Source organism: Phyllostomus hastatus, unplaced genomic scaffold, assembly GCF_019186645.2.
Source record: "Phyllostomus hastatus isolate PE091 unplaced genomic scaffold, TTU_PhHast_1.1 phas_scaffold_78, whole genome shotgun sequence".
In the NCBI taxonomy this organism is placed as follows: Eukaryota; Metazoa; Chordata; class Mammalia; order Chiroptera; family Phyllostomidae; genus Phyllostomus; species Phyllostomus hastatus.
In genome coordinates this window covers 8,253,711-8,278,814 of record NW_025334041.1, presented here as the reverse complement: position 1 = coordinate 8,278,814, position 25,104 = coordinate 8,253,711, and the positions used below count along the sequence as shown (strand labels likewise).

The 25,104-nt window shown below is 50.6% G+C and overlaps 1 protein-coding gene across 1 annotated transcript in view; it reads left to right on the top strand.

Annotated features, from left to right (window-relative positions):
• The first annotated feature begins 1,231 nt into the window (after window positions 1-1,231).
• The window catches only part of FKBP9 (FKBP prolyl isomerase 9), a 34,458-nt gene continuing 10,585 nt past the window's right edge, over window positions 1,232-25,104 (top strand). The window contains exons 1-6 of the mRNA XM_045827674.1: window positions 1,232-1,636; window positions 11,517-11,662; window positions 12,069-12,258; window positions 12,903-13,048; window positions 17,045-17,234; window positions 23,332-23,477. Coding sequence (XP_045683630.1) covers window positions 1,404-1,636; window positions 11,517-11,662; window positions 12,069-12,258; window positions 12,903-13,048; window positions 17,045-17,234; window positions 23,332-23,477 — 1,051 coding nt within the window. The 5' untranslated portion in view covers window positions 1,232-1,403. The remainder of the gene's footprint in view (window positions 1,637-11,516; window positions 11,663-12,068; window positions 12,259-12,902; window positions 13,049-17,044; window positions 17,235-23,331; window positions 23,478-25,104) is intronic.

The window sequence follows — 25,104 nt, the reverse complement described above, 5'->3', positions numbered from 1 at the left end:
TCGTACAGTGATCATGTTTTATCTTCATCTTGCAGGGGAAACTTCCCTTGCTGAAGGTCATTTAGGTAGTCCGTATATGATATGTATCATTCCTTCGATAAATTGTTGAACTCAGCTTGCTCATGTTTTATTTAGTTTTTCTGCATTTCTACTTATACATGAGATTGGTGCCCAGTTTCTCTCTCTCTCTCACTGTCATTGCCACATTTCAGTATCAGGTCTGTTTGCATCTGCCGACCCTGAGAAAGAAGATACCTACTAAGTAGGGCTCCTGGTGGCTAGCTGAGCTGGAATTTGAAAAACAGAGCCTAGCAGCCATTCCTACCCAGGGGCCTCTCATGCAAACTGAACTTCAGGGAGAAGCCTGAACTGGATGGGTTGCCTGCCTCGTGTTCCTGTCCTCCGAGCCAGGTCCCGGGCAGAGCGAAGTGGAGTGTGGCACAGTGGAGAGGACCAGAGCAGAGCTGTCTGCCTGGAGAGGGGCCTCACTCAGGGCCAGGCCCGGGGAGGTGTCTCACAACTGTGCTCTTCATAATTGAGCTGTAATACTCTTGAGCTGTTCCACAGCTGCGCTGTCCTCACGGCCACGCTGTATTTCTTAAGCTAAATGCGCCGAACGACTCCAATGATTTTCTTGGGGCATCTGAGTCTATTGTGAAGTCACGTGTGTGAGAGCGTGTGGGATGTTTGCTGATAAGTCAGCTGGCCGTCCGGCTAGATGGCTTGGGGGACACTCACAACCAGCCATTTAAAACTTTCCTCAGTGCGACCGTGAAGGCGGGGGTCTGGCAGCACAGGCCCCCCTCCCCCTTTCTAAAGCATTAAAAGAAATTCCTGACAAAAAGTCCTGAAGAGTGGTTTCGGTCTTTTTCAGTGTAGAATCCATCCTTGTAACTAAGTTAAAAAAAAAAAATCTAAGTTTCTCTCCCTCCCCAAAGCAGCAAGGGGTAACTGGATCCACAGCCACGTAGGGGCCTCTCCTGTTTCTAAATCCGGAGTCTCCAGGGACAGGCGGAGACCAGCGGGTCTGCTTAGGCGGTAAATGCTTTTCTCTCCCAACTTTGGGCCAATGCCCAGTCCCGAGGAGTGCACGATTTCTCCCGCGGGGACGGGTTCCCTCAGTGGCCGCCAGCCCTCTTCCCAGGGCGGGCCAGCGGGTCGGAGGGCTGGGCCAGGCGGCGGCGCAGGGCGCAGCCGGCCCCGCCCGCCCCGCGCAGGGCCGCAGCTCCTCCCCTCGCTCGGATGTGGCCGGGGGCGGGGGACCAGGGCGAGGGGGTGGTGGCTGTGGTCCGGGGAGGGCCGGGAGTCTTTTCCACGTTTGCAAACGCAGCTGCTTCCAGGCCCGACCCGCGCACCGCCCGAGCTCCGCGTGCCCTCGCCCGCTCCTTTCCCCGCAGCCCCCGATGGCGTTCAGGGCCCGGGGCTGGCGGCCCCCACCGCCGCCGCTGCTCTTGCTGCTGCTCTGGGTGACCGGGCAGGCAGCGCCCGTCGCCGGCCTGGGCCTGGGCTCCGACACGGAGCTGCAGATCGAACAGCGCTTCGTGCCTGACGAATGCCCGCGCACCGCGCGAAGCGGTGACTTCGTGCGCTACCACTACGTGGGAACGTTCCCCGACGGTCAGAAGTTCGACTCCAGGTACCGCGCCCCGAGCGCCCCCGGGGCTCTCCCGCTTCCCGCTCTCCGGGCAGGCCTTTCCCTCCCGACGGACCTCCCCCAGCTCCGCCCCGCGCCTCCCGCGCGCCTCCCTCTCCCTCCCCCCACTCGGGCGCTCTCGGACCCTAAACCCCCTACGCTGCGTGGAGAGCCTCCCCGCCCTCGTGGTCCCAGGGTCCTCTCACCCAGGACTGGAATCTTGGAGAAGACCTTGCGCGGCGCAGTTGGGGCGAGTCACGCCCTCCCTCTGCGCCCTGCTCCTTTACGTACGCGAAATCTACGTGGGACGGCCGCTCCGCGGGTCGCCCCGTGGGGTCCACGTGGATGTGCGCCTGCCGCCCCTTCCCGGTTCCTTCTCGCAGGCACCTTCCCCACACATGATGCGCGGCCGTTTATGGAGATATCACAACGTGCCAGGGTAGTTCTAAGTGCTTTCCATATAAGAAACTCATTTAGTTCTTACAACTTGAGGACACTGAGTCTAGGAAACTCGTTTAAGTGGAGTCGGGTTGAAACCCGGACAATCCAAGTCCAGAGTCTGTGCGGCTACCACTACCTCCCTCTGTCTGGCCTTAGAAAACCTCCCTTAGGCGGGAGGTAGTCCCGAGCAGTCTCTGAGCTTTGCTGCGGGCCCTGCGCCGTGCCCACGGTTCCTTCCCTTAACCCAAGATCACAGCCGCTCTGCCTCACTTCACTCCAGTGTCGCTTCCTGAGTTAACAACCCCTTCGGCTCCAGCTCCAGGCCGTCCGCCCCGAGACTTTGTCACCACCAGCCCAGGTGCGGGCCGTCTGAGTGAACCGACGGAGTAGGCTCAGAGGACTGTTGAGCATCTGCTCTGCGCCCTAGGCTGGGCTAGGCTCCTTAATGAAGTTATCTTTTAAAAAATGCTCTTATCACCCCAGTCGGTGTGGCCAGTTGGTTGGGGCGTCCTCCCGTACACCAAAAGCTCTCGGGTTCAATTCCCCATCGGACACATATGCAGGTTCGATCCCCAGTCGAGGCCTCTACAACAGGGCAGCCAATCGGTGTTTCTCTCTCTCCCCCTCCCTTTCTCTCTCCCTAAGAGCAATGAAAAAATGTCGAGTGAGGATTTTTAAAAAATGCCCTCCTTTTGCCTTTTGTGAAATGACAGTGTGTGGATCTATAAAAGCCGTTTAGCCTGCTATGGGGCACACAGCCAGTGCTTAGAAATGCTCGTTTTTACTATTGCTTCAATCACTTCTTTCTTTGGAGATATAATTCACATGCTATAATCGGCCCATTTACGGTGTGCAATTCAGTGGTTTTCAGTGTGGTGGCAGAGCTGTGCAATCACCACAACTCTCTAATTCCAGAGCATTCTCATCACTCCAAGGAAGAAAAGCTGGACCCCTTAGCCACCACTCAGTCCCTTCCCCGCCAGCTGTAGGCAGCCATTCACTTACTCCTCGTCTCTTACTGGCCTGGTTTCTGGCTTCTTTCGCTTCATGTCTTCAAGGTCTGTCCATGCTCTAGCCTGTATACTCCATTCATTTGTATGGGTGTCTATTTCATTATAAGGCTGTACCCCATTTTGCTTATCCATCAGTTGGTGGGCACTTGGGTTGATAACCCTCTTTGGCTGTTACGAATAGTGATGTGTGAACATTTATGCACAAGGTTTTGTGTGGATGTACGTTTTCATTTCTTTTGGACATATGCCCAGGAGTGCAATTGCTGGGTCCTTATGGTGACCATATTTAACTTTCTGAAGAATTGCCAGACTGTCTTCCGATGCGGCTGTCCCATTTTACGTTCCCGCCAGCCGTGCACGAGGGTTCCCATTTCTCCGCATTCTCCCAACGCCTGCAATTGTCAGTGTCTTTACTTACGGCCGTCCTAGGTGGGTGTGAAGTGGAATCTCACTGTGGTTTTAAGTGGCATTTCCCTCACGGTTGCTGATGCTGAGCATGTTTTCACGTGTTTATTGACCATATGTGTGTCTTCTTTCTTTTGCTTCTTCAGTTAGAAATAGGGAGGAGTTTCCTGCTCGTGCTGATGGTATTTAGGAACGCCCACTGGGACCCGTCGTCTGGCACTTTCTACCCTGCAGGCACAGCTGCCCCTCTGGGACAGTGTGGGGCAGCGGAGAGAATGCAGAGCAGCGACCATCCATTCAGCAAACGTGTATGCGGTGTCTGCCCCTGCCACTGATAGTTCAGGCAGTTACCTGGTGGGATAAGTACAGAAAAAATAATAGCACACTCTGCTTCTCACATAGAGCTCACATACAGTCTTTATCACATGCCTTTACTGATAATTCATTGGATCTCAGATAAGTTCATTTAACCTTGTAAGACAGTGAGGTAGATATCTCATGACGAAAGAAGAAACTGAGGTTCAGAAAGTTCAAGTAATTTGCCCATGGCAGCCAGCTGCCGAGTGGTGGAGCGGGGCTTTGAACCGAGGCGTTTCAGTGCCGGAGTGTATGGTCGACCACATCCACGATGGAAGACAAGCTCGGAGCTGTGGAAGCACACAGAGGGCCTAACTAACTGTGTGTGGGCCGCGGTCGGGGCATGGGGTCAGGATGAAGTCTCGGAATGGCAGGGATAAGCGCTGAGGGGATTACAGTTTACAGGGAGATGCGGAGGGGTGCGGGTTGCAGGCAGCAAGGACGTGGCTGGTGGGGGGAGACGCATAGTAGAGGCCTGGAGGTGGGGGCATCGTGTAGGGGGACAGTCGGGCTCTTCAGTGTGGCCTGAGCTTGGAGTGGGGACATGGCAGTGACCGGGGGCAATAAAAGGACCAGGGAGAGGAGGCCGGGGAGGAAGGCTGGGCCAGCTTTAGAGGGATGTTGCCTGCTTGTGTATATGGAGTTTGGACTTGGTCTAAGGACGACGGAAAACCCTTGAAGAATTTTAATCCGGGGAGTGAGGGACCAGACTTGTGTTTTACAAAGGTCCCTGTGGCTGCAGTGTGGACAGTGGAGGGGAAGCGGCAGGGCACACAGTAGGTCCTTCAGTAATGTGAGTTTTTCTCTAGCACCCCCACTCCTTGGGGAATTGATGAAGTACTAGGGCATGGCTTTGCCATTCCTGCTCAAAGGTCTCGAGCGAGGGGAACTCGAAGGTGTTTGGGCTTTGGCTGCAGATTGGCAGACTTTGCCGGGAAGGAAACAATGGCTGTCACCCTGTCCAGAGTCATAAACCTCAGAGGGCCTTTCTTTCCGCGGAGCTTTCTTCCTGCCTCTCTGCCTGGTGCTTGGGAGCAGTTGGTATCGTTTCAGCGGCTGGGCATTTGCAGTTGCCAGGAGGTCCAGCCCTTCAGCCCTTGGCCAGTGGCTCGGACATGGCTTGGTTTCATTCGGAGCTGCTGTGGGCTCTTGAGCATGCCCCCGTGGCACCCAGGGAGGAGAGGCCAGCTCTTGCTCTTGCGCTCCAGGTCTTGGAGCACCTTGTCCACCACTCCTGTCCTGAGCCAGCTGTTAGGATTTTTATAGCACTCCTAGCGCCACCCCCTAGAAGGGAGCGATCCCTTTGTTTGCTCTGATATCCTCCTAGGGACTGATGCTTAATGCGTTCCTATTATCTTCAGCAGGCAAACTAGCATTTGCCCAGTTCACCCCCGGCCTCCAGGCCTCTCTGCAGGTCCTTACAGTCCAGACACTCAATAAACGTTACTGGGGGCATACTGTGTGCCCCATTATGGGTGGGGCATGCTCTAACACAGCGGAGTTCAAACTGTGCATGTATCAGAATGCCCTGGGGAGCTGCACAGTTCCTACTTCAGTGGGTCTGGGGGAGACCTGAGAAACTGCACTCCTAGCAGGTTTCCAGGTGGTGCTGACTCTGCTGGGCTGAGGACCACACTTGGAGAACCACACAGGCTCACATTTACTTACTTATTTATTTTTTTTCCTCACCTGAGGACATTTTTTTTTTTCATTGCTTTCAGAGAGAGAGAGGGAGGGAGAGAGAGAGACATCGGTGCAAAAGAGAAGCAGTGATTGGTTGCCTCCCGTACATGCCTGGACTGGGAGTTGAACCCGCCACCTAGGTATGTGCCCTGACTGGGAATCGAACCCGCAGCCCTTCAGTTACGGGATGACGCTCCAACCAACTGAGCCATACCAACCAGGGCTCATAGACTCATTAACAGAGGTCAACTCTATTTTATATATTCATTCATTCATTTATTTATTTGTTCATTCAGCAAGTATTTACTGAACATCTACTGTTGTAGATGCTGGGATGTAGCAGAGAATAAGACGGGTAGAAATCCCTGTCCTTCAGGGAAACTGCTCTGTATGATGATGCTACAGTGGTGGCTGTGTGTCATAGCTTGGTCCACACCTGTGGGATGCACAACCCGAGAGTGAACCCTCGTGGAAACCGCAGACGTGGGGTGGCGGTGCTGGGTCAGTGTAGGTCACCATGACGAATGGACCGCTGAGGTGTGTGATGGCGATCTCGGGGCGAGCGGAGCTCGTGGAGGAGCAGGGGCTTTGTGGCAGGTCTCCGTACCTTCTCCATTTTGCCGTGAACCTAAAACTTCTTTAAAAAATGAAGTCTGTCTGAAATAAAACTGCTGCCCTCGAGTTGGGGAGGGCAGGAGACACACACCCGTTCCAGTTGGCTTCAGCAGAAAGGGAGGGAATTTTTGGATGGATCTCTGATTCCTCCCAAGGGTGCAGAGTCATGAAGCCAGGTGACCTTCTGCATGTCCCTGAGGGGTTGCAGAGGGGCTTCCTTCTTCCCCTCCCTGAAAGGCGAGCTCCTACAGACTTCCATACCACACCCGCGGCCTCTTGGGTCTAGCGATGCTAACCGGAATCTGATTCAGGTCCACACTCCCAGGAGAGCATCTGATTGGTCCTGTCTGGGTCAGGGGCCCACCCCGGTGGGTGGCAAGGGAAGGGGTGGTAAGGCTCGCCGCGTCTGCGGGCCTGGTTCCCAGAGAGGAGCCAGTGGGCAGGGTAGCACCCTGGATGGTACGTTTTAAGTGTTCTCAGCACAATAAAGTAAGAAAATGGTAATTATGTGACATGATGGATATGTTAATTAGCTTGATGTGGCAATAATCTTATGCTGTATGTAGCATATGTTTTGATCTACGTAGATCAAAACATCCAATCGTACATACAATTATTTGTCAATTATATCTCAGTATCAAATTATACCTCAGTGAAAAGGGGGGAAGTAATGTATCCAGTTTTGTTTTTTTGTTTTTTTTTTTGTCTAGAACTCGCATTGAGAACGAGCTGACTTTTCCTTCAGTTCTCACGGCAGGGCAGTTTTCTCCCCGCTGTGTGATGGCTGTTCTTCTGTTGTTTCTGGATCTGCGATCAGAATCATCTCAGCAACACGTACTATACCTGTATATCAGTTTTGCTGAAAGTTTAAAAGTTAGTTTTGAAGAGTAATACATGTGGTAATTAAAAACCAGTTAAGTAATTCCACAAAGCTTAAAATTATAGTCGCCAAGCTGCTAGGAGTGGGGAAAGGGCTCCGGGGTGGGGTGTCGCTGATCTGAACGCAGACTCGCCAGCTCCAGCTCCTGGCTTCCTTCTGCCCTGACCCCTTCCAGCCCGCCGGCTCTGCCCGACACGCAAAGGGTGCTTGGCCACGCCCCCTTTGCGTGCACGAGATTCTGTGTCTTCCCTTGTAGGTCAGTCCCTGCTGCTCCGTTCCCTTTCCACCCTCCAAAATGTTGTTGCCGTCTCTTCACAGCAACGGTCTCGTTTCCGGTGTTCTGAGTCCTTGTTTCAAAAGAGGAGCTTAGGAGCTCGGGGAGGAATGGGCTGTGGGGGCCCGAGGGAGGGAATGTGTTCAGTTTGCCATATGTTCTTCGAAAGGTTCGTCCTCATTGCAGATTGCACTTAGAAATAGAGCCACGGTATTTATGCCTTAAGAGTACAGCTCAGGGGTAGTCGTTTGTCCTGAGGACCACGCTGCAAGGTGATGTGTGCACCCTCGGGTGCCCAACCTGCCTGCCGCAGGCCGTGTGTGGCTCAAGGTGGTTGTGAATGTGCCCCAACACAAAATCGTAAATTTACTTAAAACATGATGAGATTTTTTGTGTGTGTGTGATTATGTGTCTCGGTGTATTTAATGTGTGGCCCAAGACAACTCTTGTTCTTCCAGTGTGGCCCAGAGATGCCAAAAGGTAGGACACCCCTGGGTGAGGCGAATAGGATGGTTTTACATGACGTCTCCAGCCTTAGTGGGTTTAGGGCTGCTCTTCTTGAAGAGCGCGACTGGAGGGTTACCACAGCCACCTCCCAGCATCCTGTGGGTCAGGGGAGGGTAGAAGTGTCAGGGGAAGGATGGAAGGGTCTTTAGCAGAGAATGAGCAGGAGAGAAAGAGAAGCTGGTGGAGAGGAGAAGGGACTATTGGAGGTAATGGATGATTTCCATTGGCCTTTCCAGGCCCACTTCGCCCTGTCCAGTGATATAAGAGGTTTGTTTTAGTGACCCCCTTGTCATCAGGCTTCTGATTGGGTTCAGCCAATGGGGCATCAGCAGCAGAAGAGAGGGAGGGAGGGAGGTGTGCAGATGGAGATGTTTATCCCCAGGCTCCCTGTCTGCAGAGTCGATGTGGACCGTGCCCCTAGACCAGAGGTCCTGCCTTAGCTTCTGTCTGGTGCCCCGAGGTACCCTCTCTGTCCCTGGATCCTTCCGGCCCGCCTGTGACAACAGCACCCCCTACTTGTCCTCAGAGGTACTGAATGCCCCTGTCTTTTCTCTGCACCCTGTGCGCACACACACTTTTGCACACAGCCTCTTCTATAACCCTTTCTTGGAACTGCCTAGCTTGGGCATATCACCTGTTTCCTGCAGCGCCTGACCCGGGATGTCTGCAAAGGGTGTCAGTCCCTCCGCCAGATACTGGGACAGGTTGTGTAACTGCTCCTTCCCGAGCTTCCTTTTCATGACCGGCTCTGGACGGGACGCTGCGCGTGAACGCATGCCAGGTGTAGTGATCAACACACATTTGCCACATTTGCTCAGAACGACTTTATTTTTCCAGATGGTCAGAGTTTTCAGCAGTAGGGAAGACCGGTCTTGCATTGTTAGTTTCTCACGCATGTGGATTACACGTTTTCTTACAGAAGGGTGCTTTTTGATTTTAGCACTTTGCTCAGAGAGGCATCAGGTGAAGAAATAGTACTGCAAAGCACCAGCGGTTCTTTGGGTTTTTTTGTTTTTGTTTTTCTTTTAAGATTTTATTTGTTTTTTAGAGAGAGGGGAAGGGAGGGAGAAAGGGAGAGAACCATTGATCAGTTGCCTCTCGCGTGCCCCCTACTGGGGACCTGGCCCGTAACTTAGGTATGTGCCCTGACTGGGAATCGAACCTTCGATCTTTCAGTTTGCAGGCTGGCACTCAATCCACTGAGCCATACCAGCCAGGGCAGCAGCAGCAGTTCTTACTAATCATCTAGGGAGGCGCTGTGCCTGGAGGGTAAGAATTGAACAGTCCTGGGTTCTAGCTTTTCTCCCCACTTGGCTAACTGTGTGAATGTGGGAGATTTTTCACCTCTGAGGAGCCTGAGTATCAGCACCCACCCGAAAGTGTTGTATGAGGAAGTGTATGGAAAAGTTAGTTTGCATGCCCTGGCTGGTGTAGCTCAGTGGATTGAACACAGGCTGTGAACCAAAGCATCGCAGGTTCGATTCCCAGCCAGGGCACATGCCTGGGTTGCAGGCCATGGCCCCCAGCAACCGCACATTGATGTTTCTCTCTCTCTCTCTCTCTCTCTCTCTCCCCCTCCCTTCCCTCTCTAAAAATAAATAAATAAATCTTAAAAAAAAAAGAAAAGTTAGTTTGCCACTGTGCCTGACATCATAAACACTCTCTAAGTAGTAGTTACTATTCAGGTGCCGTGGATGAAAACAGTTATAAAGTAATTTTCAGCCTGCACATTGGTGCTGTTTGCACATGTTCTGTGTCCAGAGAGTCTCTGAAGCTCTGAGTTCTGGTCCGTTATTAACACAAACCCGCCAGTTTGATGTTTGTCCAGGGCATGGCGGCCGGGCCACGTGAAATCCAAGAGCAGCCATTCGAGGGGGCGGGTGTCTGTGCTCCGGAGGTTGAGGGTGGAGGTGTAAAGCCAGCTAGGGTACAAAGCTGACCATGTTCTTTTGTCCTCTGGCCTGTTGGCCTGAACTTGGAATCTTGCTTTCTGTTCACTGCCCTTGGAGAAAGGAAGGCTATTAAAATGGGCCGTAAAACTGGGAGGACAAAGGGAAGTGGGGTGGGGGGGGGGAGGGGGGGTTGGTGTGCGGAAGCTGCCCTGGCTGGTCCTGAGGGAGACTGCGGTGTTTTCCTGAGCTTCTTTTTTTTATAGAGGAAATGAATAAAGGGTGGATAACCAAACAAAAGGCAGTGCATCCTAATGAGGTAAATTCCAACATTTTCGTACACAGCTGTTACATGATCATTTTGACAATATAGAGAGACTGAAAGAGAAAACAAATTAAGTCACCTAAAATCTACCCATAGATTATCACTGATAATATTTTCATGTATCACCTCGTGGATTTTTTCATGTGCATCTATCTAAATAAATTCAAAGTGGGATTATTTTCCATCGTGGCTGTGTAACCCACACTTTCTTCTTTGCCAGTGAATAAAAATGTGTGTTCTTTCAAATTTTTCATTGGTGTGTGATTGGGATATAGCATATCAGTTTTGGGTGTACAACACAGGGATCTGATGTTTGTATGGACTGCAGAATGGTCACCGTGGTAAGTGCAGGTAACATCTGTCACCAGACATGGTTACAAAAATGTTTTTCTTGTGATGGGAGTGTTTAAGATCTACTCTCTTGGCCCCTTACAAATGTGAAATACATGCACATTACTAACTGTAGACCTCAGGCTGTGTATCACATCCCCGTAACAGAAGTCTGTTATTTTTAAATGGCCATACACCCTTCATTGTGTGTCCTTGCTTTAAATGCAGCCAGCGCCGTACCCTTGACCTTGAAAGTCATCTCCAGGGTTTCGTTGTTACGCACCAAGCCCTGCCGGCGTGCTCTGCAGCACAGTGTCTGAAACTCTGGGGGTGTCTCTGCCAGATTGTTTTTCGTAGCCAAAGTCTACGCCTTGCTCTTCTTCCACACCCCCCCCCGAAGCACCCAGCGGTCTCCTCTTAGGCTAACCCTGGTTGTGTGCTGACTTCGACACTGCAGAGGGTGAGAGCAGGAGTCATAGTCGTGAGTCCGTGGTTTACCTTCCAACCTAATGGCCTCAGCAGTCAGCCTTTAAACCCCATGAACTACTGATTTCGAGACTACATCGGACTTTCTCTTACCTACAATAGTTATATAACATTGGCATGACCCTTAGGTGTTCAGAGCACTTTTCATGTTATTATGTCATACGGATCTGGGGGTGGCTATAATTAGTTAGTCCTGGTTTTTTGTTTGTTTGTTTGCTTTTTGCAGTGGAAGAAACAGGCTAAGAGAGTCTGCGTACCCTTTATGCCTCCCCATGCTGCCGCCTCTTGTTAGACTCACTGACTTAAAAGAAAGGAACTGTATCTTAACCTGGGCCTTAGTGTGTAGGGTGTTGCTTTTAGGGACCGATCACACAGCAATGGCGTAAACTGTATTTTTCGTAGAATATTGGGAGCTGTTTTGCAAAATAAACTTAATATATATTTGCGGGGGGACGGGAGCGTCGTGCCGATGCTCTCTAACTAGATCTTCGGGCAGCATTCACAGCAACTTAAAAATTCCGCCCTGCAAGAACTCTTCCTGGGCCTGGAGGCCCCCTGCCGGCCGTGTGCCTCGAAGGGCCCTTGCTCTGGCCATGGGTGCATTTTCCGAGGGTGGTTTCACTGAGGGAAGGGTTAGTGACCCTTTTCTTTCTCTCTCTCCCCCTTTCGGGCCATCAGCTATGACAGAGACTCCACGTTCAACGTGTTCGTGGGGAAAGGACAGCTGATCGCGGGGATGGACCAAGCCCTGGTGGGCATGTGCGTGAACGAGAGGCGCTTTGTGAAGATCCCCCCGAGGCTGGCTTACGGCAGTGAAGGCGTCTGTAAGTTTCCGTTCCGTGCTCGTAATCACGTGTGCAGAAGCCACCAGAACATTCGCAGGCTGTTTGGTCAGGCCGACCAGAGAATCTTTGGAAGCTCCAGGTTGGGAAATAGGCAGTGAACACACACAGAGCTAAAAGTTCTCTCTGTCTTGCTTAGATTTATTTCTTCTAGCTACGAAAGAAGGTGGTATTGACACAGGGGTAGTGAATGTTACCCTTGTTGAGAGAAAAATTTTGTTTTTTCTTCTTTCCTTCGGTTTCATTTAGTGGCAGGGGGGCGGGGGCGGGGAGTGTGGCTCATGCTGGACTTGGATGCCAGCGTCTTCTCGAGCCCTTGGCAGGACCCTAGGTGTTTACGTGGCCCAGAAGGCAGCAGCTTCTCAGCGTGAGCTTTCTTTATTCCTAGCGGGTGTGATCCCCCCCAACTCAGTGCTGCATTTCGATGTGCTTCTGATGGACATTTGGAACTCCGAAGATCAGGTGCAGGTCCACACTTACTTCAAGCCCCCGAGTTGCCCCCGGACCATCCAGGTGTCTGATTTTGTGAGGTACCACTACAACGGGACGTTCTTGGACGGGACGCTGTTCGACTCGAGGTAAGTCCCGCACCCACGCTGCTCTCCGTGAAACGCCCCCGAGCTCCTCCGTCTTGCCTGCTTTTCACGCCCCCAGAGAAACCTGAACACAGACCCTTCCCAGCTTTTGCCAGCACCGACTTCTCCCCTTGAGGCTTTTGGGTAATACTTGGTGCTCCGCAGTACCAGAGCCAAAATTGTAATACGTCTTGGAGACACCTCAGAGTGATGTCTATCTAAATTAACAGTATTTTCAGGTCTCATGAAATGAAAGGCCCTATTACCCAGTCATTCAGGCACTAGTGGTTCATGCTTGCAGTGTTTCCGTGGAAGGAGGAGGGTGAAGGCAGGAGGCACATGAAGTGATGGAGAAGGGTGGGTGTAAGGTGCCAAGCTGGGCACAGGGAACCCTTTCCTCTATTCTGGTGTATTTGGTTAGACAGAGGAACGGGCCTATTTTTGTGAATCGCTGTGGCTTCATTACAGGCTTTTATAAATTTGAGGACATCTGCCCCGAGATTGGGAGCAGAGATCCACGGAGGCTGGTCTCCGGGGCCGGGGGTGGGTCCTTCGTGAACCGAGATGTGGGTGAGAAACACCCTATGGGGAGTGAGCGGCGAACGTCCTCATGGTATGGGGCTTCCCCGTTTCTCGTTGGTTTTCAGTCATAATCGCATGAAAACATACGACACGTATGTGGGAATCGGCTGGCTGATCCCTGGAATGGACAAAGGGCTGCTGGGCATGTGTGTGGGGGAGAAGCGCCTCATCACCATCCCACCTTTCCTGGCCTACGGAGAAGACGGAGACGGTGAGTCCGTCTCGCCCTTCAAGCCGCGCCCGGCGGTCTCTGTTTTAATTGCTGAAATGAATTCAACTTGCTCTGTGAAATCCCCAGACCTTTCAGTCTGGATCAGCAGTTTTCAGCCGCCAGAATTTTTGAAACAGGCAATAAATGCTTGGCCATTCAGTCAAGGGGCACTGACCTCTTTTCCCTTAGACTGTCAAATAAAAAAAAGTGACAACGGCCAACATAGCAGTAGCTGTCCGGTGTGAACGCCCTGTCTTGAACCATAAATATGGGTCATGTAGTTGAGTTGCATCTTGTGGGTTGTGTTGCATAATAAGGTTACGTCTGGTTCATTCTTGGTACCAGCGATCCTTATGGACAAGTATAGGCACATGATTTTTTAAAAAAAGTCACTTTGGAGCAAAAAGGTAGGTGATTGCTATTATTATTTTTTGTAAGTCAATCAAAATTATACATTTTTTTCATATTGGTAAAAAATATATTTTTTGGTGGGCCGCAGAGGTTTACTCATCAGTTGAGGTGTGCCACAAGACGAAAAAGGCTGAAAATCACTGGGCAGACTTGCGCTGTCCAGCACGGCAGCCGTTAGGTCCATCCGTGTAGCCGTTTACGCTACCCAGTGCTCCTGTGCTGGGCGGGGCGGACACTGAGCACTTCCCCAGGGCGAAGGCCTGTGGGGGACAGTCTGGGTCACCTGCTACCTGATGACTGCGGGACGGCCACTCCACTTGTTCACGGTCACTGGCGTTCACCGTCTGCCGCTGCCTCGTCAGCTATAACCTTGGGCATCAGGCTCTCTGGCCCGTTTTCCCCATCTGTGAAGTATTTGAACTAGACGGTGTGGAGATTGTAGACCTCAAAGTAGAAGTTTAGCATTGGATGCCAGAATTGCCACTTTTTCCCCAGATTTGTACCTCCACTTCCAGTATGATGAGTTTCACCTGGGATATTAACTCCGTGGGGAGATGCAAAGATATTTACTGTTAGAAAAAAATTAAAAACATAGACTGTTGGCATAAATGGAATTACTCAGTTACTCGTATTTTGAATTTCAGGCGCAGTTAGTTGTATTGATAGGCTGATAGAACAAGAGACACCTAGGCCTTTGAACAAGCAGATACGTATGTAGTTAAGGAGAGAGATGAGGGGGTGGGCAGGGCAGGAGCGAGTGGTGGGGGGCAAAGGGGACAACTGTCATTGAACGGCAATAAAAGAAAGAGTAGGAATGAAAACCTGATGCTGTTCAGGAATTCTGCTGACAGTGCTACCCAACTTATAATAACCCCCTAATACAATGTTTTCCAAGATACCGGGCTGGAGGGAGGAGAGGGGAACTTGAGTGGGTGGGGCTCAGCCTTCCCCCCCTCCCTCCACTTTTATATATTCACACGCTGGGGACCTGCAGATGGGGCCTTTAAGAAATGGGGTGGGGGGTGGGGGAGTTCCTTGCTGCAAGAAGAGTTTGAGAACGATTTCCGTAAAGATGTCTTACTTCTCCCTTTCCCAAGACATGTCGTTATTCTTGCCAGTGCTCCAGTGGTCTCCTCCTTGCCCAGTGGCCATGCATTCGCCCGGGTACCCGGATTCTTTGGACGTCGTCCACACGCACCCGGCATATATGATAAAACTAGATGCCTAGCCCACTATGAGGAATATTACCTACTTATTTTAAAGAATTAATAATTTAAATATTTAAAATACATAGTGTATTTAACATAGTTACTTCTTAAATACTTTCTACTTTAATACTGTACGGAGCTATCCAGGTATCCCTTTGCATAAGTGAATTGTATGGTATGGGAATTATAACTCAATAAAGTTGTTAAGAAAAAAAACCCCAAATAGTCAATTAGTACACAATAATGCCAGAAACATGTAAACCCTGGGGTGACTTTCAAGGTTTTCTTTTTTTTCCTCTTAAGTTAAAAGGTAGAAAAGGGAAGCCTGGTGGAAAGGATGGTGTGATGGGAGCAACAGGTGTTTAAATCTATACGGAGGAAACGAAGATGCAGGAAGGTGGGAAGGACGAATATTGGGCCGCACAGCCTCCCCCGTGCACGCCCACGTTGCAGGGACAGACAGCGCATTCCAGAGGCTGACTCAGCAGCCTGGTGGCGCGGATTTCATCCTCTTGGCCCTCCCCACCCCTCCTGAGGGGGGCAGATAGCCAGCCGGAAGAGCACAGGCCTGGCTTGCCACGTGGTTCACGTGCCCAGGGCCACTCCTTCGCATGGTATAACAAGGGCGAGGAAGAGGGTTGAGTCAGTGGTTCATCCTTTAACTTCCTCGTATCCCCAAGTACTGGATTTAGAGTTATTTACTGGCTGATGCTGATCTTTGCGGGAAGAGCTAGTGCCCAATAATCTCGCCTTGTGAATATTGTCCCGTGATATTCAATGTATCTTTCCCGTTGGAAAGATCTGAAAGAGGCAGTGCCATCCAGCAGTGAGATAGAAATGATTTGAGGACTATTTCTATTTTAGATTACGGGTGCCATTTTTCCCTCCTACCTTGGCTAACTTTACTTTTATTTATATCTTGTTTTTGGAGGCATTTAGAGGATTGAATTTTGCATATTATCTCAAAAAATTGGCTGTGGCTTCCAGAGAACACATCTAGGTAGTGTTCCCCAGGACCAGACCTGAGCTTTGGAATTTGTGCTTTTCGATAGCTGTGATTTGCGTTTGTACACAGACTAGGGTTTGCATGTGTTGCACGTGGGTGCACCCACAGAGCCTCGATTTGCCAGCACAAGCATAGAAAACAGGGCCACAGTGTTACTGGGGACTGGCCTGGAGGGGGCCTGCCTCGGGCCAGCCTGCAGTGTGTGGGTTCTTGACTTTGTGTAGGGCATATTTCACAATGCGAGCCCAGGTGACTTTGCGAGCACATTTATTACGGCTGGGGGGCGTGAAACAAAGGAAAGGCTTAGGGCTGAAGAAGTAACAGGAGAGAGCCTAGGCAGTGGTCTGCTTTGGCCCCCTAGAGAAGGTAGAGTCAGGAGTGAAGGTCGCAGAGAGAGAAGTCAGCCAAGGCGGGGCTGCTGGTAGCTAACCGTGGAGTCAGAGGGACAGGGGGCTCTGGAGACAGGACTGGGGAGTAAGCCTGGTCGAACTGCCGCTGCCCACTGCTCCCTTGGCTGCAAGCCTCCTCGGGACCCTCAGAGTTTGGGAGGAGATAGAAGGCTTGTGCTCGGGAAGGGACGTGGGTGAGCTCTAGAGTGAGCCACCCGCTTAAGTCTTTGTCCCGAGGGCTTTTTACTTGTTTTTGTGTGGGTGCGAGTCTTAGGGGAGGGTTTCAGCAGAAGGGTCATCAGCTTTCCGGGTGCATTTTTGATACCCCGAGGTGTCCAAACAAGCGCGTAGCGGGGTTTGGGAATAGTCTTTGGTCTGTTAACACTGTTTTACTTTTATCTCGGGTCTGTCTGGCTTTTAGTGGTGTTTTTGTTATTTGTTCCCCTGACTTCATCTGTCCTTGGGTGTAGCTGGCACAGATGGCATTAACTGGGTCTATGTTTTCTATTTGCCCAGACCAGGGTGAGTTAAGCTATGTATTCTCTCCAGTCAGGGAGGACCAGCTGGAGCCATTGGCCCTCGAGTGTCCTTGGTTAGGGAAGAGGAAGTCTTGTGATTCACAGCTGGCTGTGAGCTGCTCAGAATGATTGGCCGTGTTTATGTTTCTTGTCTCAGTTTCCCCGTTCCACGTGCCCAGGAATTTCCCTTGCTTCTTCCTGCCCTGCCTCACCAGTAGTCTCTCGTGTCATGACTAGCACTGTGCTCCTTTTCCTAAGGAAGTCAGGCTTCCAATTACACCTGCCGGCCCACGGTGAGACACCGGGGGGAACCGCCCCAGACAGGGAAGACCAGGTGTTTCCTTGGCTTGAAAGCGTCAGGGAGGGTGTTGCCCCACCACGGAGGGCGCTGAGTTGTGGTCCCAGTGCCTCCGCCTCCCGGATCTCCTGTCCTGATCTCACGAGCCTCCTCTGCCGCCCTCTAGGGAAGGACATCCCGGGACAGGCGTCGCTGGTGTTCGATGTTGCCCTGTTGGACCTTCACAACCCCAAGGACGGCATTTCCATCGAGAATAAGGTGGTGCCTGAAAACTGCGAGCGACGAAGCCAGAGCGGGGACTTCCTCCGGTATCACTACAACGGCACGCTGCTGGACGGCACCCTCTTTGATTCCAGGTGAGGGTCAGGAGCTGCAGACTGTCAGTGTAGATTTTACGTACTTGTAGAGAGAGAGGGAGAAAGAGAGGGAGAGAAACATCGATGCGTGAGAGATTCTATCATTTGCTTCTCGCAAGCCCCCGCCTGGGGACCTGGCCTGCAACCCAGGGATGTGCCCTGACTGGGAATCGAACCGGCCACCTTTCGGTTCACAGGCCAGTGCTCAATCCACCGAGCCACTCCCGCCAGGGCAGGTTTCTCTTTTCTGATACTGAATTCCTTCAGGGGCTGTTAGGACTGTCTCCTTGGGACCTGGGGGAGACGAATCTGAAGGAAAGCAGGAAGACCTCACCCTAGACACCCACTGTCCCTGTTTACCGTGCTCAGTTCCTCCAGCATGAACTCAGCGACGGGGCCCGGGGTGGGAAGTGGCCAGAGGGAGATCCCGGCGGTAGCAGGGGAAACAACAGACTTGGTGCCAGGAGATGTGGGTTCCAGGCCCTGGGCACCGTGCACTGGCTGTGTGTGATTTTGGGCAGCAGTTGAGCTGCCTGTGCTTCAGTTTCTTACCCGTTATTAGCACCTTCCTCGAAGAGAAGGTGTAAGAGATAAGGGAGCTAAAAGCGCTCCGCAGACTTTAAAGGACTTTTTTTTTTAATGCAGGGGACTGGTTGGATCTACTCACCTTCCTTCCTGCTGTGGGCAGGGCTAATGACGGAGCCTCCGTCGCTCTTCAGAGCTGTGTGTTGTTTACGAGGCTCGGCCTGCGGGGTGCGGAGGGCTGGGGCGCGCCTGGCGTCCGCTGTGTCTTGCTCCTTCAAATGGCATGTGTTGTTTGGAAACTGCTCCTCGAGGGCGAGGGCGAGCAAGTCGTGGCAGCCCGCTGCCTGCCTCTCTGAGGTGGTGGACTTCGAGCTTGTTTAGTTATCCAGAAACATCACCGAAGAGTTGTTATACGGTATTATTTTACATGAAGCTCAGAATTAAAGTATGCATTAAGATACCTTGTACCACCTGTCCCTGCCTCCCTCACATCCCCCGGAGCCACCACGAGCTAATCACTTTTTTTTTTAATCTTTTTTTTTTAATATTTTACTTATTTATTTATTTTTTAGAGAGGGAAGGGAGGGAGATAGAGAAACATCAATGTGCGGTTGCTGGGGGCCATGGCCCGCAACCGGGAATGTACCCTGGCTGGGAATCGAACCTGGGACACTTTGGTTCCCAGCCCGTGCTCAATCCACTGAGCTACGCCAGCCAGGGCTGAGCTAATCACTTTTATTAATAAGTTCCTTTTTGTTTTTTTTAGTGTGTGGATTTTTTTTCTAATGCGGATATAAGTAGATGCAAATGTTACGTTATGTTCTCACATTTATGGTATATAGCATGCAGAATATGGTACACGGTATTGTTAGCAGCACAATGGCACCAGAATGTTCCTGGCGGTTGGACCTGGGTTCAGCCACCTCCGTTGTTGAGTTCTGGAGCCAAGACTCAGATACAAGCAGAAGTTTATTTAGAAAGTCACAGAGGGAGGAGAAGTGAGCCGTGGAAGAAGTGAGCCAGCTGGGCTGTGTGGGATCAGGAAACGAGTTGCAGAGGCAAAGAAGGGCCCTTAGGAGACAGCAAAGATACACACCTTGCGGAAAGAAGAAGGGGGAAGGGTGCAGGCGTGCCCCGGGGAGAGTGCGCAGGGGACAGGAGGGGGCGGGGGAAGAAGCAGGTGTGCTCCAGAGAGAGGAAGAGCAAGCACTGGGTCCTCCATCCCGAGGGTTTTCATCCCCTCTCCAAAGCAGGAGATCTTAGGGGAGGTCTGGGGGGGGGGCGGGGGTGGTTGCCAAGAGAATATTCATCAGCACTTCCAGGTGTGTGCTCTCAGGCTCGTGGCCTCTCCTGATTGGTTGGCGCCAGGGCAGGGGTTTGTTAGTCATTGTATCTGGTCCTGATGTCGGCTGTGTGTTGCTCTGTCTGGTTTTGCTGCTTTTCTGGGCCTGGAGCTGAAAAACAACTGAGGCCTGGATGTCACCTCTAGTTTGACCAAAACTCGGGCTCTGTGGCCAACAGACCGGAGGCTTGGTTCCTAAGATTGTCTGATTCGGGTCAGAATCCCATCGTCCGGAGGGCTTAAAGCTTCAGGCAGTGGTCGTGCAGGGGCTTGTACGGGGGTCTCCGCCCCCTTGCTCCTCCTCTAAGGGGGTCTGCCACAGGACTAGTGACATGCCTCCCTGGGGGTGAGGCCCCACCCTACAATTGCCCACACTAGGCTCCCAGGGCCCTGGGGACTTTTGGTACCTCACCTCCTGTCCTTGCTTTCAGCTCGTGCCTAACTGCCCACCACAGTATGTCCACTGTGAAATCTTCTTGCTTTCTTTCACCTTGAGATTCTTCTGTGTTAATACTTAGAGAGAAATCATTTATTTCTTATGTCTGCCTGGTGTTTCATTGGGTGAATGTATCATATTTATTTAAGCATTTCTCTGCTGATGGCCAATTGAGTTCTTTTCTTTTACTATTGTAGTAATCCTCCAGTATGTGTGTGTATATTATTACTTGTCATATATGAGCTTGGTTCTGTCCTTTATTGCTTGGAATTCTATTTCAATTTAAAAGCCCTTTTTCTTGTAGATACGACATTCTTTCCATTCTAATGGAATCACAGTTTTCTCGGGTTTCAAACAGGTTTTCATTTAGTATGTCGGGATCCAGTCTGTACTAACAGCTAAATAATATTCCATTGGAGAGATTTGTCTTAATTTGGGTAATCAGTCCCTGTTGCTTTCTACCTTTTGACATTTTAGGTAGGGCCCAGTAATTACTTGTAGCTAAATCTTAAAGGATCTGATAAGTTATTTCCTTGGGATACGTATCTGGAGGAATCTCTGGTCTCCAGTGACGAGTGTTTTCACAGCTGTTGGAAAACACCACCCAGTTGTCCCTCAAGGAAAGTTCCATCAGCGAGAGTGCCCCGTTCCCTGCAAACTTGGGGATGCTGGGCGTCATTGTAAACTAATCTTTGACAATTTCTAGAAGAAAAATCCAACCTTAGAGCTGTAATCAGAATTTCTTTGATTGGTCTTGAGGTTGAAATTTTTTAAAATATTTATTCACTCTTTGGATGTCTTCTTTTGTGATTTACCTATTTATTTTTTTTGCCTGATTTTATGTTGAGGGTATTGGTATGTGCCTTTTTCTTATCGATTTGAAGACTCTATACTACAGGTATTAACCTTTTTATGGCTGTATGTATTGTTGAACATATTTTCTGTTTATTTGTATTTTAACTTTGGTTATTGTGATTTTTGACTTATTTGAATGTAAACTTTCTTCTGGTTAAATATATTCTACTTCTCTTTTTATGACTCCTTTATTCTTATATAAATTCTTATATATTCTGTCTTCGGTGACTTCCTAAGAAGTCTGTCTCCTCCTTTAGAGTATATAAATGTTCACTTGCATTTTTCTCATGTCCTTTTTTCTTCATTAAAATTTTTTTTAAAAAATTTATTGATTTTTTTTTTTTTTAGAGAGAGAGAGAAACACTGACCTATTATTCCACGTGTTCACAATTCATTGGTTGATACCTGATTGGGCCGTGCATGGGGATCGAACCCATAACCTTCGCTCTAACCAACGCTCTAACCAACTGAGCTACCCAGTCAGGGCTCTCATGCCCTTTTAATGGTTTTATTTTTTATCCTGTAAAATATTCTTTATTAAAAATTTAATTTTATAATGTATTATTTTCTTATTATTCAGGTGAAATAATGCAAAGATATATAGTTAAATATAATAATTTCCCATCAGCCCCTTCTATTCTCGCTACCCAGAATAAACACTAATAACCTTCCACAGTCTCTCTCCACGCTTATAAATGCTTTCATGTTTAAATCTTCAATCCATCTGGAATTTGTTGTGGTGTTCAGTTCGGATCTAACTATTTTTTTTCCAGATGGTGAGCTAGTGCTTCCAACACCCTTTATTGAATAATTCTGGTTTTTTCCTCACTCATCACAAATCTGACTTTTATTAGGCACGAAATGCTTAGGTACACTCTTGGGCCTTTGTCTGGAATTTCTGTCCCTCACCATTGGTCTGACTCTCCCTGGGCCAGTGTCACCCCTGTAACTGGTGTAGCCTTTTAGTTTGTATGATAGAGAGCGTTCTTTTCCTTTTTTACACATTATTATCTTCCGCTAAGTGACACATGGACACGGTTCCGAAACCCACAGAGTGTAAGAGGGTATGCCGTGAAGACTTGAACTCTGATTCTTGCTCCTCGGTCACCCCGCTCCCCTCTTGACAGGGAAGGAGTGTTATGAGCGTCACAGGTCTGCATGCACACGCCGTGAAAAACGTCCCCCATTTAAATTTTTACAGGGATGAGAGCTTGCCATATCCTGCACCCTCAAAACTGTGGCCTTGATTATTCCTTTTTCCAAGTGAATTTTAGGGCCCCTCGGCTCCCCCATACACCCACCACTCAGATTTTGACTGGAATTGTTTTCAAATTCGTGAATTAGTTTTGGGGAACATGGATAGCTTGACAAACCGCAGCTTTCTCATTGGGGAACAGGATGGTTTCCCATTTATCTCTGTCTTTTTTTAAAGTTATTTAAAGTTCTCTGCACATCAAGCCCGCCCTGCCCCTCCAGTCTCTTTCCTGCGTCTTGGCCTTGACCTGGCTGCTCCCCATCAGCCGGTCCCTGCATCCCCCAGTGTCCACCATCTCCCCCAAACCTATGGAACCTTTGCCGACTATTCCAATGGGTGGCTTTGCCCTGCTCTGAGGGACCTGCCATCTCTCCTGCCACCTGGCGCCCCTTTCCAAGGGGATCCCACCTCACAGGTAGCCTCCTCTGACCGGAACAGCTGGGGCTGAGCTGCTCATGGCTGAGGGTCACCAAACACCTGCTGGCGAGGCAGCCCCCTGGGGACGGCGGGGGGGGGGGGATGCAGAGAGCCCCCTCCTGGGGGAGGGGAATCGTCTGTCACAAATGTCTTCACGGCTGGGGCTCTGTGGTCTCCGAGGGGTGTGAGAAGGAAGGCCCCTCCCTGCCCTCCTGGCCCCCCCCCTGCCCCAGGCTGGCATCCTTCGGCTGTGTTCGGGGAGGTAACGTGGATCCGACCCGCTCTTTCAGGGCAGCCTTTTCACCACGGGGTGGAGGCTGGCACAGACCGCTGTGGCTCGGGGCTGGGGAGTCGACGTGGCAGATGAAGTTTCATCATTTATTGCGGAGTCATCCGTCTTTGGGAAGCTGCTTCTGCCCTCACCAAACTCATGATACTTGAACTCCCTTGGCAGTGGGCACGGAGGCTGGAATGCCTGGGTCCCCGCCAGCGGCGTGGGGAAACCCAGGTCCGCACCCGCAGGCAGCGCGGTGAGCCGGGGCAGAGCCGGGAGCTTTCCTGGGCTCTCCGAGCACCTGCTGCTTTTCGGGACTGGAATACTCGTGTGCCACCTGCACAGATATTCTCATCTTTCGATGCTGGAGACATTGTCCTTGGACACACTCTTAGTTTCTTTTTTTATTGATTGGTTTTAGAGAGAGGAAAGGAGAGACTGGAAGGGGGTGAGAGAGAGAGAGAGAGAGAAACATCAATTTGTTGTTCCCCTTATATTTTTTCTTTCTTTTTGATTGTTCCACTTATTTGTGCATTCCTTGGTTGTTTCTTGTGTGTGTCCTGACCAGGGATTGAACCTGCAGCCTTGGCGTATCGGGAAGATGAGCTCACTGAGCTCCCAGCCGGGGCCTACTTTTAGTTTCTGATAAGGGCTCCCCTTGATGCTATTTTCATGAACTGGACACAGTTGCCAAGTGTACCGTCCAGCTGGCATGAGCTACATTTGTATGGTTGCTCCTCATCACCCCATCCCATTCATAACCTGACCAGAGGGTTGGTGGGCTTGTTTCTGGGGGTGCTTTTGTAGATGGCCACCTCCACGCTGTGTGTGGACAGAGGGGCCTGTTTCCTGAGATTGTGAGGACACAGTCTAAGGGTTCCCTATGTCCCTGGGGCTGGTGGCTTCTGTATCCTGTTGCCTCACGGTGCTGACTAATGTCACAGCTGCTGTGGTGTTCCTTGTGCGGAACCTCTTTCTTTTCTTCTTTTCTAGCTACTCACGGAACCGCACCTTTGACACTTACATTGGCCAGGGCTACGTGATTGCTGGGATGGACGAAGGTTTACTTGGCGTTTGCATCGGAGAGAAGCGGAGGATTGTGATCCCCCCTCACCTGGGGTATGGGGAGGAAGGGAGAGGTGAGTGCCCGCTCCCTTCTCCAGGTCCCACAAAGCAGCACCGATGGCTGCTTGCGCCCCGGTTCCAAGCTTCCAGGGCTTCTTGAGCGAAATGTCAAAACTGAATCCATCTGGCTGGTGTGGCTCAGTGGACTGAGCGTTGGCCTGCAAACCAAAGGGTTGCTGGTTCCATTCCAAGTCAGGGCACATGCCTGGGTGGCCGGTCATGCCAGGTCCCCAGTAGGGGGCGTGTGAGAGCCAACTACACGTTGATGTTTCTCTTTTTCTTTTTCTCCCTTCCTTCCCCTCTCTAAAATAAATAAATAAAATCTTTAGAAAAAAAAGTAAATTCCAAGACACCCTTTTTGCTCTTTACCAGCTTTATTCGAGGTATAATGTATATACCATAAGACTCACCCATCTTAAGCATCCATTCGGAGACTGGTAGTAAAGGTAGTGAGTGAAGGCACCACTCCCTTAGTCCCGTTTCAGAACAGTTTTGTCACTCTCATCCCAAGCTCCCTTCGGAAATTACACAAATAATACACGTTGACTTTGGACACTACAGACCGAGAAAATGAAAATCGGCCCTAATTTCCCCACCCAGGAATACGCATTGTAACACGGTGGAGGAAGAGTGGCCCCGTAAGTCCGTGTCAGTCCCAGACCCTGTGAATATGTGACCTTTCATGCCAAGAGGGACTTGGCAGATGTGGGGAAGGTAAAGATCTTGAGATGGGGACGGGATCCTGGGTCACTCAGGTGCCCTTGGTGGCCTTATAGGAGTCTTTGTACGAGGGACACAGGAGGTCAGAGAGAGGAGGACTCGCTGAGCTGCTGTCTTGGGAGGTGGAAGAAGGGACCGCACGTCCAGGAAGGAGGGTGGCCTTGGGAAGCCGGACAAAGCAAGGACACAGGTCCTGCCTTGAAGCCTCCAGGAGGAACGCATCCCTGCCAGTACCTTGGAATTAGACTTCGGACCTTGAGTTAGGAGAATAAATCTGCACTGTTTTAAGCCACCAAGTTCGTCGTGAGTTGTCACAGCAGCGATAGCAAACTAATACAGCCGTGAAGTGCAGGCTGTTCTGCCCCTTGAGTGTCCGTGAATCTGCGTCGATGAAAGGAAGCACGTGTCCACCGATGCAGGTGCTGGCAACACGGGGCCCGTCTCTGCACGCGACTCTGTGATTTCTCTCGCCGCCTAATGAGCTGTGAACGGCTCTCTGTGCCGCCAGGCAGTTTTCATGGTTGCATAGTATTCCACAGCAGACTTCCTTTCTTAATTATGTTTCTTCTCACATGCCATTTTTTGGCTAGCTCGCTTAGGAATCGTTGATACAGCGTTTATTTTGCTCTTGTTCTCTTTTTGCTGATGGGATTCTGGCTGGCCTGGCAGGCTGTACACATTCCTTTTATTAACCTGGATTTTTGGAATTTCCCCAGTAGGGTATGTCCAGAGTATCTAAGAAAAAACAGGTTGGTTGTACCGTGGATAAATGTAATTTATCTCCTGACTTACACTTCTGATTTATAAAGCCACAGCTGACTGCAGCTTAAGACACATTCAACAGTCTTGCCTCAGGTCCAGTTTGTCTAGGGGCTTCATGCTCTGTTGTTTTGTAGCATATAAACTTCTACTTCTAGCCAA